Below are 15,280 nucleotides of genomic sequence, written 5' to 3' on the forward strand. Positions count from 1 at the left end.
CCGCGGCCATACGTGACCTCTGATAAGAGAAACGTCTCGCAAGAAATATCAACAGTTACGTAAAGTGCCGGTAGCACGATAGCGATAACTTGTAGTTGGGAGGCCGCGGCGAAATTAAGAAAAACACACCAATAAAAAAAGAATAAATATCTTATTTTTTTTAATTTCTGAGTAGCGTTCTAAACTCTACGCTGTAGATAATTATTTATCCTTATATTACGGTTTGTGCAATGTAGGGCAAATTACTATGCATACGCAAGTAGCGAGTGTCGCGGCATTACTTGACATCACCTTTCGGAAAAACCATACCTAAGTAAACTATTGTAATGTTAATCAACATTAAGAATTAACAAGTTTGGTTCCATTTTTCTTAATAAAACATAATTTGCTGAACTACTCCGAGGTTACTCTAAACTTTATAAGTACTTAAGTAGTTACTAATTAAATGATGAATATGATGATGGACATAACAGCCAATCGTTTTAATACGTGTGGGAAGTCGTAGGATACTTCCTACTAGTCGTAGGTCTTCTAAATAATTCCTACAAAAGTAAATTAATGAATCAATATCATGAGTGGATTATCAATTTGTGGGTCTAAGTACGAGAAATAAATCTCCTTCGTCTCACGCGTGGGTCCATGTGAAAACTTCTAATTGTCATTGTTGTATTTTAATTCACGAGAAGAAAACCCATAAACTCATGTATTTCACAATATTATGAATTCATGACTTTACACAAATCTTAATAGAGGCATTTGTGCAACTTGCCCCACAGTGACGCGGCAAAAAGTCACCAAACCATATGTACTAGCATAACTATGGCTACATTCACGGATATAGCTAATTTAAGTATATAATACTCAGATCGTCAACAAACCTCATTCATAACGTAATAAATACTGACTTGGTCGATACAGCTCTGAAACTGTTTTCATATAGAGTGATACCAGTCGAAGTGATAATAGAACTGTGCTAATTATTTTGTCCTAAACTCGTAAGTATTTCTAAGAATACCTCTTTCATTAGGTACCTAATTGCAATAAGGCGTAACAAATTGATACGTATATAGGAAACAATTTATCTCAGAATGGAAATTGCTCTCAATTTAGAAAAATAATACAATGGCCCCGATTCCTGCAGACATCTCTTAATTTTACTTTAAGTTATACCTGTCATTTTCTTATCCGCCGAAAAGGAAAGGGACGGATGATTGACAGCTCTTAATTTTAGGAAGAATGAGTAAATAAATGAATAACCCGGGCGAATTTTTAGACGGTTGTTTTAGATTTGTGCTTAAAATTGACGTGTGTTCCATAAATTTTATGCTTGTCGATTACCCGTCCCTTTCCTTTTCGGCGGATAAGAAAATGACAGATATAACTTAAAATAAAATTAGATGGTGTTTACAGGAATTAGCACCAATACCTACCTATCATATTATATACCTTCCACTGCTGGGCACAGGCCTCCCTTCAAACAACCGAAGGGGGTAAAGAGCATACTCCACCACGCTGTTCCAGTGCGGGTTGGTGGATGCGTTTGAACTAGCAGCCTAGGACCAACAGATTAAATGCATTCAGGTGATTCAGTCTGCAATACCCTAGCCAAAAGGACAGTTTCACAAAGTGACGCGCGCCAACGAATCTCCCCGTCATCTGACTTCTTTTGAAATGACGAATAACGCAGCCACCAGGAACGGGTTACTACGAATTACAGTGAACCGTAGTTTGTACTTAATAAACATTAAATTAAACAGTAAGATATTATTTTTATGTGAAATAGTGACGGCTAGGGCTTCATGATGGATGGACGCGCGAACAGCCCGAGATAATCGTATGCGATATCAAGTCGTCTTCGCGGTATAACATGTCCAATGTAAAATGAACTATCACATTATGATACTGTAGCATTAGAATAAACTGCATAGTATGTAAAACGTAACATGATTAGAATTACATTCTTCCGTCTTTCTGATAGCCCTGTTCAGATAACGCGTGCCTTACATCGTAGTATCCCGGTTCGAATTTCGGGTCGAGCTCTAAACTGAGTTTGAATTCATATTTTAGATCTAGATAATAATTGATATCACGTGGTTTCCAGGAATTATGAGAATTCCTGGTTAATGAGAATGGGTACACCCCCTATTAAATATGGAACTTAACATAGCTGGTGTCCTATACCTACACCTCTGCACATCTCTCGTCTCGTTTTTTTAGTACTAGGGAGATGTGTCTCTTCGAACTGCAACCAGGGGTTGTCAATAGTATTTCCCTGTCGCCCTGTTACGTTTATTGGGTATATCTATAAATGTACCTAAAAAAGGGATAAAATACTCCTTAGAAGCTTAGGCTAGCTTGTGTTTACTCTTGTTCTGCATCTTACAGTATGACGTTGCCTTATCAGTCTTCGCTTTCTTCGCTTCAATGTAATTTTATCATGGTTTGATTAAAGTACCTCGGGTGTGACGTGTCAGATTCAGACCTCATGGGGAACTACGTACTCAGGCAACGAGTCAAGGTCCATTTTAGTTTGGTCGCTGCCTTTACATCATACTTACGATTTTAGCGTCTCCGATATAATTTCGTGTATGCCTCTCGCCAGCCAGTCGGCGAGTAGACGTGTGTAAGGTAAGTTCTCTATTGCATCATTCCAATCAACAATTTTCATAGCTTTATTTTCTCTGATTTTCTTATATTAAAACGCTTAAGCGGCTAGTTTTATGATAAGAATATTTTATAAATTAAGTAGCATAATTTTTTATACTAAATTATGTCGGCGAATTTGCCAATTTGGCATGGAATAATGTTTATTAGACGTTTATTAGAAATGCTTCTTCATTAGTGAAGTGATAGGTAGAGGCTAACTTAATGATCAAAATAAGCAAAAAATAATTAAAAAAATATCATAAGCCACTATACGTATAGTCACTGTGGTGCTGTGTTAGGTGTAACACATAACCACACAAGCCGGTGGGCTTGCATCTCAAACTGTGAGCAGCTTTTCGAACCCCAGTACCTACCGGACTTGCACCAATTACCCGACCATTATAGACGGCGATCTAGCTCACCACCTAACCCCTTGGTCTAACTAGCTCAGTGAGGCGTGGATACTTAGTTCATCTTGGGATGGATATACCTCTGACTACCCCACTTGGGATATAGTCGTCAGCTTATGTTAACTAAACACGCAAGTTTTTATATAGAACGTCTTCACTCGCACCTTTGCAGAAGAATTCACAAAATCGTATTCTCAAAAATAAGCGAAGCATAGATAGACGTGGTAGAGACCGCTTAATAAGTTCAAGCTGACAAGGACAACGCCTTTGCCCACTAGTGGAACGATAAATAAAAATAAATAATATCCATAAGCGTCCATATGACAAACCGAAATTTTTTGCCATGAGAAATGTTTTTCAAAAGAACTTTGGTTTTCTCCGCTTTCAGAGACCCTTAGCTATGTCAGCCGACCAGGTATTCCACTCAAGGTCGGAGGGTATCCCTTCAGAGGGAGTGAAGGACCAGTATGCCGATGGGAAAGCTGCTAGAGTTTGGAAAAAGTTTATCGGAGACAGCAACCAACGCACGCAGAATTACAAGGATTTCCTTATTGGGCTGCTAAAGAAACATGGCTGCAAGAAAATCTTGGACACTGCTTGCGGTACTGGGTAAGTTACTGAGACTGTTAATCATCATCTCCCTAGCATTATCCCGTTTTGTGAGTGAGTCTTCTTACACTTACATAACATATAAACAGCCTATGTACGTCCCACTGCTGGGCACAGCTTAAGAGTGCCTATATCCGGGGCCATCAGCTTAGCGTGCCCTCCGAAGGACGGAATCATCTGACTTTTTCAACCCTGAAAAGTCCTTACCAAACAAAGGACAGTCTCACAAAGTGATTTCACAGTGTCCACATCGGGAATCGAACCCGGAGCTCCAGATCATGTGCCTAACGCTCTAACCACTAGACCACAGATTGAAGATGTTGCTGGTTGTGTTTTTATACTTAATAAACTCATTATCGTAATCCCGTATGGGGTTACCAGAGTCACAAGTACCTAATCAGACGACAATCTGCAATCACTTTTAATGTGAATCTTTTCGCGACGTTGACGATTTAAACTAAAGCATATGCCAACGAGGTGAATAAGGAAAATAATCGTATGTACTTAGTATCACATCAATACGCGTCTGTCTCCTTTGTCCCTTCAGGTAGAATAGCGCGCTCTAGATTCGCGGCGTGAAAGCCCGCGAAAACTGTGGGAAGGCGAGTATACCTAGATGGTTTCGCGCGTTCGCATTTCGCCCTACCCATATCGGTGTTTTTTGTCTGTTGGGAATGATATGTTGATGTTTTCAGGGCCTTAGTATTCACGCAGAGACAACGCGCGAAACGCGCACGTGAATCACGGGCGAATGTAGATCGACGACTGCTTCGCTGAACACCCAAAGTGTGCTCCTGGTGGTAGAACGAGTAAATTTTGTATGATCCGTAGTGCTCCTTTGGTGGTTTGGTGGAGCACATCTTATGTCGTTATATTTATGGTTCCACTTTACCCCTACAAAGGATGGAACACATGATGACTATTTTATTTGCACTTGACTCTGAAGAGTACTTCAAATAAGTTATAGTATCTCTACAATAAAATCTACTTAGATAGAACTACTAATTTGCATAGTCTTTGTTATCATCAGTCAATGTCAGTGATATTAATATAATTGTTAATTATCAATTGCTATAAGTATTTCCTTAAAATGTTCTTTATTTAAAACAAATATTTCAAGTACTTATTTCATTTTAGTAGTCCCTCCAATGTGTTCATAACTTAAAAGGAGCACGACAGGTAACTCAAAAGTTTCCCTTCTGTACCACTAAAGGGGCACAACAGAGCATTAGAATTTACCCGTTCTACCACCAGGAGCACACTTTGGGTGTTCAGCGGAGCAATCGTCTGTAGATCCGACCTTTCTTATCTCATATTTTAATAACATTCCTATAACCAGTAATAACATGTTTTTAGTTTTAAATTCTACTTCATAAACGTTGTTATCAATCATGACGAAATAACTTTTATGACTTAATAATAAGTAATAATGATGGCAGAAAATATAAGAATAGGGTAGTGTCCAACTACTTAGACAAAACAGTTACTTTTTACTTAACGTCAAAACACGAAATTACTATGGAATTTGTACGTGAGGTCATAGAAAAACGTGATAAAATGTCGCACTTATTATTACATTTTTCTTTTATAAAAATCATAAATAAGTTATTTGGAAAAAAAAACCTTCTTTATCACCTTTATACAAATACAAATATACTTTATTGCACCAAAGTAAAAAGAAATAATTAAAAAAGACTCTTAACTAAGTACATGGCAAATGGCGGTAATCATTATTTCATAATTTATTTTTGACCTAGGTAACTTCCCAATTGCCTAGATGGCTGCGCTGGGTTAGGTAGATAATTGTCTATTCTTACCCTATTTAATTTGTCAAAATTAGTGCATGTTACCCTAAAGCTCAGTGCACACACACGTTACAACAACAAAAAGAACTTTGTTCCACCATATACTTACGTCACACCACGGACACTTCATACAAAAATCTTACCGTGTGCAGTCTAAGGTCTAACACGTAAGTTCGAACAAAACACATTGTCCACACGCGCTGCCCCTTACCGTAGTATTATTCCTTATTCTATGCCCTACTGTTTAGCAGCTTACCCAAGTAGCAATCAAGAATTGTGATTAAGTCATATATGTCTAAACTTTAGCTAAAGTGAGATTTATCCAAATCAAATAGGACTTATTAGGACTTCATAAATTCATTTCCTTCTTTAATTCTATATAGTTTTCAACAAATCCTACTTTAGATAATTTAGAATACACAAAACCAAGTTAAGTATTCACAAAACTATTTAGTCTTATCTCAGCCTACTGTTAAGTCTACAAGTATTCTTTTACTTTACTCAGATTATTTGAAGGCTCACTTAACACTAAATTGATTTAGTGAAGTATCAGTTTAGTCTTGTAAAGTAAAAATTGATTGCCTAGATATACTTAAGGCAATTTTTATTATTTGTTGCTCCTATACAAGACTGTTTTATTCGTTTTTGACTACAATAAGTAAAACATAAGAAAAGTCTATTCAATGGACGATAAAATCGAAATAGAAGCAAGCAGAAAGATGGATGAAGTCCAAATAATAAAATGATCTGGTGATTTTCGAAGGCAGAATATTAAATACTTACAGAAAATTAACCTGTGATAATGCACATCCCACTGTTTTTGTTAGCGATGCGATATCTTCTTCATTGCTATCATTTTTTTATATCGATTGGTATAACACAATCATTTAATTTTGGCAAAAAAATCGTGAGTTCCTGTTTTTCAAATCCGATCCAGCGTGTGGCGGCCCAGGTACCTACGTCTCGCACAAATCTTCTCAAAAATGACTAAGCTAGTCTAACCTAATCTAAGCGCACGGCAACACTACACCATGAAAAATCGAGTTTTATAGTAAAACCTGCTAAGTTCAAATATAAAATTAGGTACCTATTAGTCTAATAATAAATAAATCCAATCAAAAACATAAATGTGAAATGAGAGCCAAGTTCAATATTATGCAATGCTTTGGTTGTTGACTTCAACGACAAAAGAAGTGAGATCTAAATGGGTGCCAAGTTCAATGGTCAGTCCTGAAATTTATTTATAAGTAACAGTATAACATATCATATCTTCTTATAACATAAATATATTGTAGCCTAAGGTCTGTCTTATTGTAGGTAAGTACATATCCTCGTAACGCGTGGGTCCTTTTAAAAGGACAAATTCAAAACTAAAAGTCGACTTTATAGATATAATACATTTGAATACCTATTAAACTCGTTTAAGATTCACGTTAAGTTAAAAAAAATAAAAAGCCAGTAAAATGGATGTGAGTTGTGTTGTATCGTGGGCGAAAAGCTGACAACCTATCACCGCTAAACACATGTTCCAACTTGCTTACCTACCCTTAAAGTACTTGTCGAATATGGCATCAAGTGGTTTTATGATCACTTAGTGCTCTGCCTACCCCGATATAGGCGTGATTGTATGTTATGTTAAGTTAATCCACATACCTACCACAAAAAGACCGGCTGTCATGAGTTTTGATTACTTACTGATTCTTACATCTATAGTTAGGTACAGGCACTAATTAGGTAATTATGTTAAGCGTTCATAATAGAATCTAATAATTAAAAATTTGCCAGTTTATTATTTTTTCCTTTATATTCATCTAATTACCTATTTTACCAAATACCAAATTTTAACTCTCTAGGATCATCTGTAACTGGGTTAGACTTTTGATTTATAGGTCAGTCAGTCAGTCAGTCAGTCAATGATAAAAATGAGGATTTTTGTACATTAATATCTAAATAACCGTTTGAGATAAGCTTATGAAATTTAGAACACTTATATGTATCTCACAAGTCTCAATATATGAGCCAAATTTACGATACGATACGATACGATTTGATACGTTTATGTAAAATAGTTTTTGATTTATGAGGGGGTCAAAAGTGGCTGCAAATGGTTCGTGTAATATTACACACGGTGCGGCTCGCCAGTTCTATTTCTTGAACTTGGCTTGATACGCTACCGCGTGTCTAGATACTTTTCTTTCTTCTTTCATTCTTTCTTTTAATAATTATAAAAATGTACCTATTTTTAACTAAGCTTTATTCACAATCATAAACAAAACATATCTATTTTAAGTTTTGTGTATGGTTAAATGCATTTAAAGTGGGCATTAGATTCGATTCCTTTATTTTTTTAGCTTGATAAAGTCATCGGGAATTGGGCCGCCTTTTTTAACAATAATGTTTTTAGTGGGCTTAGAAACTACCGCGCACACACACGACGTTAATCAAATTGCAAGGGTTCTTCGTATATACAATATTCAACGGATACTCGTAAATTTTTACAATAATCACATTGTTTCCGTTGGCAATTAGAAGCGCGGTGATCGTACCTACTTTACGTCAGCGAACCATGTAGGTACCTATGAGAATGTATGCGCGGAGACTCATTAGCAAATTGAGTTTATGTTTGTTAGTTCCAATTGCGATAAATATTAAATAATTAAGTAAATCACATTCCTATCCAAGTAAGAACTCAGCATAACAATATTTTTTATCTTCCACGAGTCGAAAAACTTACCTCTCAAACAAACATACTTTCCATAGGTTTTAAAAGCTTGTTCGATTTTAATTGTTACTTGTTACATAGATGATTCTGGCACAAAATAAACAAACATGATTTTACGACATTACTTTACTAAATCAAAATAGAGGATCACTTTAGACATAAGAGTTTTAAGTAGGAATTCACTAAATACTTTTTGTCTTAAGTTGGTATACTCCTAGACAATTGAAGTAAAATTTATCTTAACTAGTACTTGATGAAGTGCAACTTGACTTTACTAAACTGATTCTTACGAAATCAATTGTTTCTAAAGTCTTACTTCATTTAGAAAAATATTACTTAACGCCATTTTGCACTTACAGGAAGAAAACATGTAATATTTTTTTGACAATATTATCGTCAAAAACTGAAGTAAATTAATATATATCTCTGTTGTAGTAACAATTACTGCGTTCAGCTGTCACATATTAATACAAAATGAATTTCTCTATACTATATGTCACCATTTTTTTATTTGCTGAATAATCAATCCAAATTTTATTATTATTTTTCTGGTATATTAAAGGCCCTTCTGTTTTTTAACACTTTCTATCGATTTTACACGAGAAACAATCATGCGTTTATAATTTCCTGTATGTGAAACGGCAGAATAACCTTTTGTTAAAACAACTTAACAAATATTTTAGACGCCATTTTCTTACAGACTTCATTTCTTGTGTTAATGTAAATGTTCGCCATTATATTCTAAAATAAAGACGCGTGAAGTAAAAATCGTTTTAGTATGACCTGAAGTTTTACTTCGTTAAGTTACAATTGACTCAGTGCAATTCAATCCTATAGTCTTAACTAAGTATTGTAGATATCTTCAAGTATACATTTTTGGTATTAAGTGATACTACAAGAATTCTAAGTTTAGAATACGCAAGAACATTGTCTAAAGTAGGGTTTAAGTCTGACTTAACGTTGTCTTAAGTCTGTCTTGTATAAGAGTTAAAGTATGTGCCCACTTTTACTAAACTGTATCTTCAAGACATCTTGAGGGATATCTTGGAGACATATAAGACTTATCCAAGACAAGGGCTTGATTTAGTCTACTTGCCTTCAAGATATCTACAATTCTCTTTTAAGACAATCGGTTGCTACTTGGGTACTAAGACCCAGAGGAGGTGAAAGTCAGTGCCCGATAGGTATTGATGCAGGGCGAAAAGTTACCGTTCTATATTATTATTTATTCTAATTATATGCATTGTCCTTATTCATGATTTCAGAATAGACTCAATGATGTTGGTCGACGAAGGCTTCAATGTGGTTTCAATAGACGCATCAGACAAGATGTTGAAACACGCACTCAAAGCTAGATGGGACAAGAGAAAAGACCTCAAATATGATGAGTGGGGTAGGTTTGAATATATTACCTACTTACATACTTAAATGCATCCTAATTGGTATTCGGCATACTCGGCATCAAAACCGAATATTCGGTTGTGGGGGCGCATATATTCGGTATAAGTTCTAAGTATTCGGTATAAGTGGATACGGAAATGAATATCGTTATTTGTAGTAAAAGTCCATCACATCAAAAAAAAATTAAACCGGCACTGACTGGCGACAGCGTCCGCCCATATTGCGCCAGAGAGATCGTTATGTTTTTTGCAGTCGAACTCGAACTATCATTGTAGCTTCCCTTGTTGTAAATCTTCGACGTTATAGGCCTCTCATGGCAGCTCGTGTCTCAGATTTTCTCCTCCAGTCATTACATTATCACATTATGGGCATTACCTTTATGTCAAACTACACTTCAATCCTGCGACAGCATTAATATCTTTTTAAAAATAATTTCAGTGATCGAAGAAGCCAACTGGGAGACTCTTCCCCGCGACATCGAGAACCTGATGCCTGGAACCCAGTTCGACGCCGTCATCTGCTTAGGAAACTCCTTCGCCCATCTTCTAGACGAGTTCGGAGACCAGAGAATGCAGAGGATGTGCCTGCAAAACTTCGCGAAGTGTTTGAAACCTGGTGGATTGTTGCTAATAGACCATAGGAACTACGATGCTATGATCGACAGCGGCGCTACGCCCGGACACTCTATTTATTATAATGTAAGTTATCATGGGTAACCATTAAAATGGATAAACATTGGTAAGTCCAATAGAGACTAGAGTGAACGCTCAAAAAGTGGGACGAAAAGTTAGAGTAGAAACAGCGATACTTGCTCTGACATTCCATATTACGCGATTAGATGCTCAGATGCTAGATTTCCGGTCAAGTAGGTAATGCCATTTACGGCATATCTACAGTCATGACCTCATGAGCAATATAATGTACCCACTTTAGGACTCTGTCGCACTAACATATTTGACATTTAGTGAGACTTACAGTTCAATTTGTCAAAAAAGTTAATGTGACATGGTACCAAAGTGTATAAATGCTAGTGACCGTACCTAGAAAAAAATACGTCAAAAAATATACTTAGGTATGTATAAGTAAGTACTCAGATGCTAAGACGACGAAGACGACGACCGTACCTACATAATTTTTGACCATTTTATTGCATCTATGTATATACAGCTGCGTATGAATGAATAGTTAAGTTGGTGTCAAGTTTTCATCGTATTTTTGTATGACGCGCTTTAGGTATCTACGGTACTTACTTAAAAATTATCAAAAAATAATCTTAGTTTTTTTAAATGTACATAATTAGTGCCTGACTTTGGCAAAATGGAGGCTGTTTTTATGTACTTATGTGTATGTATTTCAGTGTAAATACCCAGTGGACATCAAGACGTCGGTGCTGGTAGTGCGAGGCAAGCCTGAGCTGATCGCGCTCGACTACTGCATAGACGCCACGAGCGACGGAGAGATTCCCGAGAGGAGGTAACATGTATTGATAGTTCTTATTATTGTATTCAAGGCGACGAGACTTAATTCTATTTTAGTTCGAAAGCTCTAAGTGTTGTTGTAATCGTTGTTAGTAGTTCGGCTCACAATCCGGAGGTCCCGGGTTCGAATCTGGTGGGGATACCTCACAAAAATCACTTTGTGAGCCGTTTAGTTAGGACATTGTAGGCTGATCCCTCGATTGTCAGAAAATAAGATTTGATTTAACTCACTGCCCAATAGGGGTTACTTTGGAGTGAAGGGGCGCGCGCGAACTGTTTGGCTACATAACTCACTCGCTCGAGTTAATGTTAATGTAACCGCAAATACAACTTCTTCAAGAATATTGAGAATTCATTACTTATATTATTTGTTAAAGATATATTTTTTATTCATTTACAATCCACAGCGAATTCCGTCTCTGCTACTACCCTCACAAATTGAAGAAATTCACGGAAATGTTGGACGACGCTTTCGGCGGCAAAGCTAACCACCACATCTACGCTGACTTCAAACCTTTGGACCAAGTTAAGAACCCTGGATTCTACATTCACGTCATGGAGAAAACAAAAAACTAAACAAAAAATAAATAAAATGTAATATATTTTGTAAATATTCGTAATAAAGTTTACAATTATGTTGTTACAAGTTTTGTTTTACCTTTCAGTTGTCTAATAATTATCTATCGAATAAGGATCTCTTTCATTGTAAATACTAATTTATATTCATAAAAAAAAGAAAAAGGGTTACTTTTTTGAATTTATTTTTTTTAATGTCAAAAATCAAAATATTGAAAGTTAAATAACTGGCTGATACTTATTCTTCAAAAATTTTTAAAAGGAAGCCATATAATAGTAAATAAAATATTATTGAATAGGATAGGATCTCTTTCGTTATATTTATCATCATAAAACAGAAAAAAATGAGTAAAAACTTTATTTGAAATATTTTTAAAATATCAAGATTCGAAAAAGATTTCATTTTCAAATCACTGGCTAGTATTTCTCAAAAACTTTTAAAATGATGCCATATACAAAATAAAATAATAATAAATAAAATATTTTTAAAAAACTTTCTGGCAATTGCCATTATTTTTTGATGCTATTTTAGCCAGTAATTTTTAGTAAGTATTAGAAAAGAAGCCAGTTTTTAAACATAATATTATTGCCAAGTGTTGTTAATTTTTTAGAATATGACACATAAATAAATGTTTGCATGGCTGCATTATAAAAAAATACTGTCTGCATACTCTTTGTCTTTTATGTAATTTGCAAGGGTACCTATAAATTTTAATAAAAATAAAATACAAGTTTATAAAAAATGTCCACATGTAATTTCCTTTCTCTATCTGTATTTATTCTTACTGTAAGAAGTCAATGTTACGCTGGCTTTGACAATTAAAATTCTTGCTGTTCTGAACTAAAATAATATCCAAGTGATAAATTCACAAAATGAAACAACAGAATAGAAAATGGAATAATTTATTCTCTTATTAGATTGTATTTGTAGGAAAATGAAACAGTGAGAGTTTAACTTAGATGTCTGGGAGCCTTAACATAGGAATTACAACTAACAACTAATTTACTAGCGCCTACGATCCAACAATGATGTTGTTGATTGGGATGTGTATCAACTTGACGAAGAAACCGATGAAGCCCATGATGCAGAAACCGATAGCGGTAGCCACGGCGATCTTTTGGAATTCTGAAATTGAAAATAATATTATAAATTATTTTATTCAAGACTGGATTGGAATGTGACAAAATTGGCGAGGCCTACCTAGCAATGAGACAATTCACCGGACTAGATTGGTTACTTTATTGAAAAGGGAATACCAATTATACCTTTGTTACCACTGATAATATATCATTTGCATGGACTGATTGGATAGTTATTTTCTATGTTCTAAAGTGAAATGGTTATTCAAGGAACTACACACTTTCTCAGTCAAGAAAATAAATAAAGACTGATCTAAAGGTGACAAAAACATATTTTCTATTTAACTTATTTATGAATTTTAATAAAGTAACATGCAATAATAAGTTCGAAATTTTACATTTTTCACACCTGTGACATAATAGAAAAATGTAAAACGTTCTCTTTCATACAAATTTCATAGTAATTTCTGGTTTTGATGTTTAGTAAAAAGTAACTGATTTGACTAGTTGGAGACTAACCTTGTTATGACCGCAATAGAAGATAGATTAATTGATAAAATCTTATTTAGTTGAAAAGAGCATATGTGATCATAAACAGAAAAAAGAAAAAAAAAGATAAGTACTGATTGCAGATTTAGCCAGGATAAAAAAAGTTGAGAAGAGTAGTATTAACATTTTATACCACTGAAGTAAATACAAATTTAACAGATGTTGGCTTAGAAGAGAATAATCTAATAATCAGCAACCAAATAAACAGCTATTGCTGCTGAGCTGTCAAAATACCATAGGGCTAATCTAATAGTAATGAGGTTACATACACGAAACTCAGAACTGATGAATGGAATACTAAACTGTTTTGTTTTATTAAGACAAATCTTGAACATTATGCATTTTAGCACTATAACTACTACTAAGTCCAGAGAGCTCATAACCAACCTAACTGCAAATAGTCCACAATCAGTGGCTGAATGCCAACACCGCACTAACGAAGCACTATCCCAAAGAAACTTATGGCAATTTCTAGAAGCCCTTCAGACAAATTAAAAAGAAACGTGTACCTTTTCTGTCTGGCTTTGTGCATCTCCTGACCAGTCTGATGGAGTCCTTGGCAAACTGCTTACCAGGCTCAACAAACTTGGCGATTTGATCCATTTTCTGAAATTAGAACAAGTTAATTCAAGTTATAGCTTCTTCACACAAGGCAGACAACTTTGTACAACGACAAAACACTCGAATGCACGAACTTACCGATTTATAAATTTAGTTTCTTCACTGGCGCGATAGGAATTAACACGAGTTGGTGATTTTGCCTTGCAAAACCAATATTGAATGCGACAATCTCCACAAAATATCCAAAACGTCAGCCACGTATTGAAAAATGTACGCACGTCACCACAACTTGACAATGTAATTCAGATACACGCACGCAGCCAGCACAAGCGTGTGAAGGGGGGTGTTTGGCTTAGCTTGCAAAACAAAAACCACAAAATGTTTGTTTTAATTTTATTGTATTTTAATTTATCATTAAATATTTATTAATACACATCTTATGTAATATCTTTAGGGATTGAAGACGTCTCAACGATGGTCCCAGTTACTTACGACATGCAAGAGTGCTCGAGCCATATCAGAAGCCTTTGGTGGGAAAGACCACTTGTTTGGCGGCAACTCTGAAACTAGATGAAAAGAAGAATCATTGCATTTAAAATATTTCTAAATAAAAAAAATATTGTTTTAATTGTTAAAAATCTGAAAATTCCATTGATTTGGTACTTGTTTGTACGTGGTTATATATTTTACGGAAGTGGTTTTTATAATTCCAGGAAGTCCTGGTTTTTGACAATGAGGAATGGAAATATTGAACAAGTTGCATTGTTAAACCATAGACATATAAGAGTATGGACTGGAAATACCTACAAAAAAAACGTGCCACTTCGTCGCATAAAATGGCGGCCTTTACTAGGGCTGCAAGCTGTTTCAATACTAGGATTACCATACTCGTACCTACTAGGTATAGCATCTTCTTCTTTGCGAGTCGATACTAAATTTTTGCTGACCAATAATAGGTATAGCATTTAATATTAAGGCTAAGCCAAACACCCCCCTTCACACGCTTCACAAGCGTGTGAAGGGGGGTGTTTGGCTTAGCTTGCAAAACAAAAACCACAAAATGTTTGTTTTAATTTTATTGTATTTTAATTTATCATTAAATATTTATTAATACACATCTTATGTAATATCTTTAGGGATTGAAGACGTCTCAACGTTGGTCCCAATTACTTACGACATGCAAGAGTGCTCGAGCCATATCAGAAGCCTTTGGTGGGAAAGACCACTTGTTTGGCGGCAACTCTGAAACTAGACGAAAAGAAGAATCATTGCATTTTAAATATTTATAAAAAAAAAAATTATTTATACGTAAATAACGTTGCCCAAGCTGTATGTAGAGTCCAATGTAGTATACGAGTACCTACTTGGAAATATAATTATTAACTGTGTGAGTGTATTCGAATTTGTCCAGTCAGTGACGTTTAGAAAAATAAACAATGGCCA

The 15,280-nt window shown here is 35.2% G+C and overlaps 2 protein-coding genes across 6 annotated transcripts; one reads left to right on the forward strand and one right to left on the reverse strand.

Annotated features, from left to right (window-relative positions):
• Positions 1–841: 841 nt before the first annotated feature.
• LOC126366323 (glycine N-methyltransferase) lies at positions 842–11,717 on the forward strand. Of its 5 annotated transcripts, none has more exons than XM_050009434.1 (7): positions 851–995; positions 2,386–2,628; positions 3,445–3,665; positions 9,458–9,585; positions 10,032–10,291; positions 10,951–11,066; positions 11,479–11,717. In XM_050009434.1, the coding sequence occupies exons 3-7, from the start codon at positions 3,457–3,459 to the stop codon at positions 11,645–11,647; spliced, it is 882 nt and encodes a 293-aa protein (XP_049865391.1). In that variant the 5' UTR covers positions 851–995; positions 2,386–2,628; positions 3,445–3,456; the 3' UTR covers positions 11,648–11,717. The 5 variants fall into 5 exon arrangements, with proteins under 5 accessions (XP_049865389.1, XP_049865391.1, XP_049865390.1 ...); XM_050009433.1 differs by having other exon boundaries at positions 855–995; positions 2,453–2,628; XM_050009436.1 differs by having other exon boundaries at positions 859–995; positions 2,475–2,628.
• An 817-nt stretch (positions 11,718–12,534) lies between these two features.
• Positions 12,535–14,135, reverse strand: LOC126366355 (protein transport protein Sec61 subunit gamma). Its single transcript, XM_050009478.1, has 3 exons — positions 13,976–14,135; positions 13,786–13,882; positions 12,535–12,773 (listed from the first exon to the last, which is right to left on the reverse strand). The coding sequence occupies exons 2-3, from the start codon at positions 13,877–13,879 to the stop codon at positions 12,661–12,663; spliced, it is 207 nt and encodes a 68-aa protein (XP_049865435.1). The 5' UTR covers positions 13,880–13,882; positions 13,976–14,135; the 3' UTR covers positions 12,535–12,660.
• Positions 14,136–15,280: the final 1,145 nt, after the last annotated feature.

The sequence above is a fragment of the Pectinophora gossypiella genome, chromosome 4 (genome assembly GCF_024362695.1).
Source record: "Pectinophora gossypiella chromosome 4, ilPecGoss1.1, whole genome shotgun sequence".
Taxonomy (NCBI): Eukaryota; Metazoa; Arthropoda; class Insecta; order Lepidoptera; family Gelechiidae; genus Pectinophora; species Pectinophora gossypiella.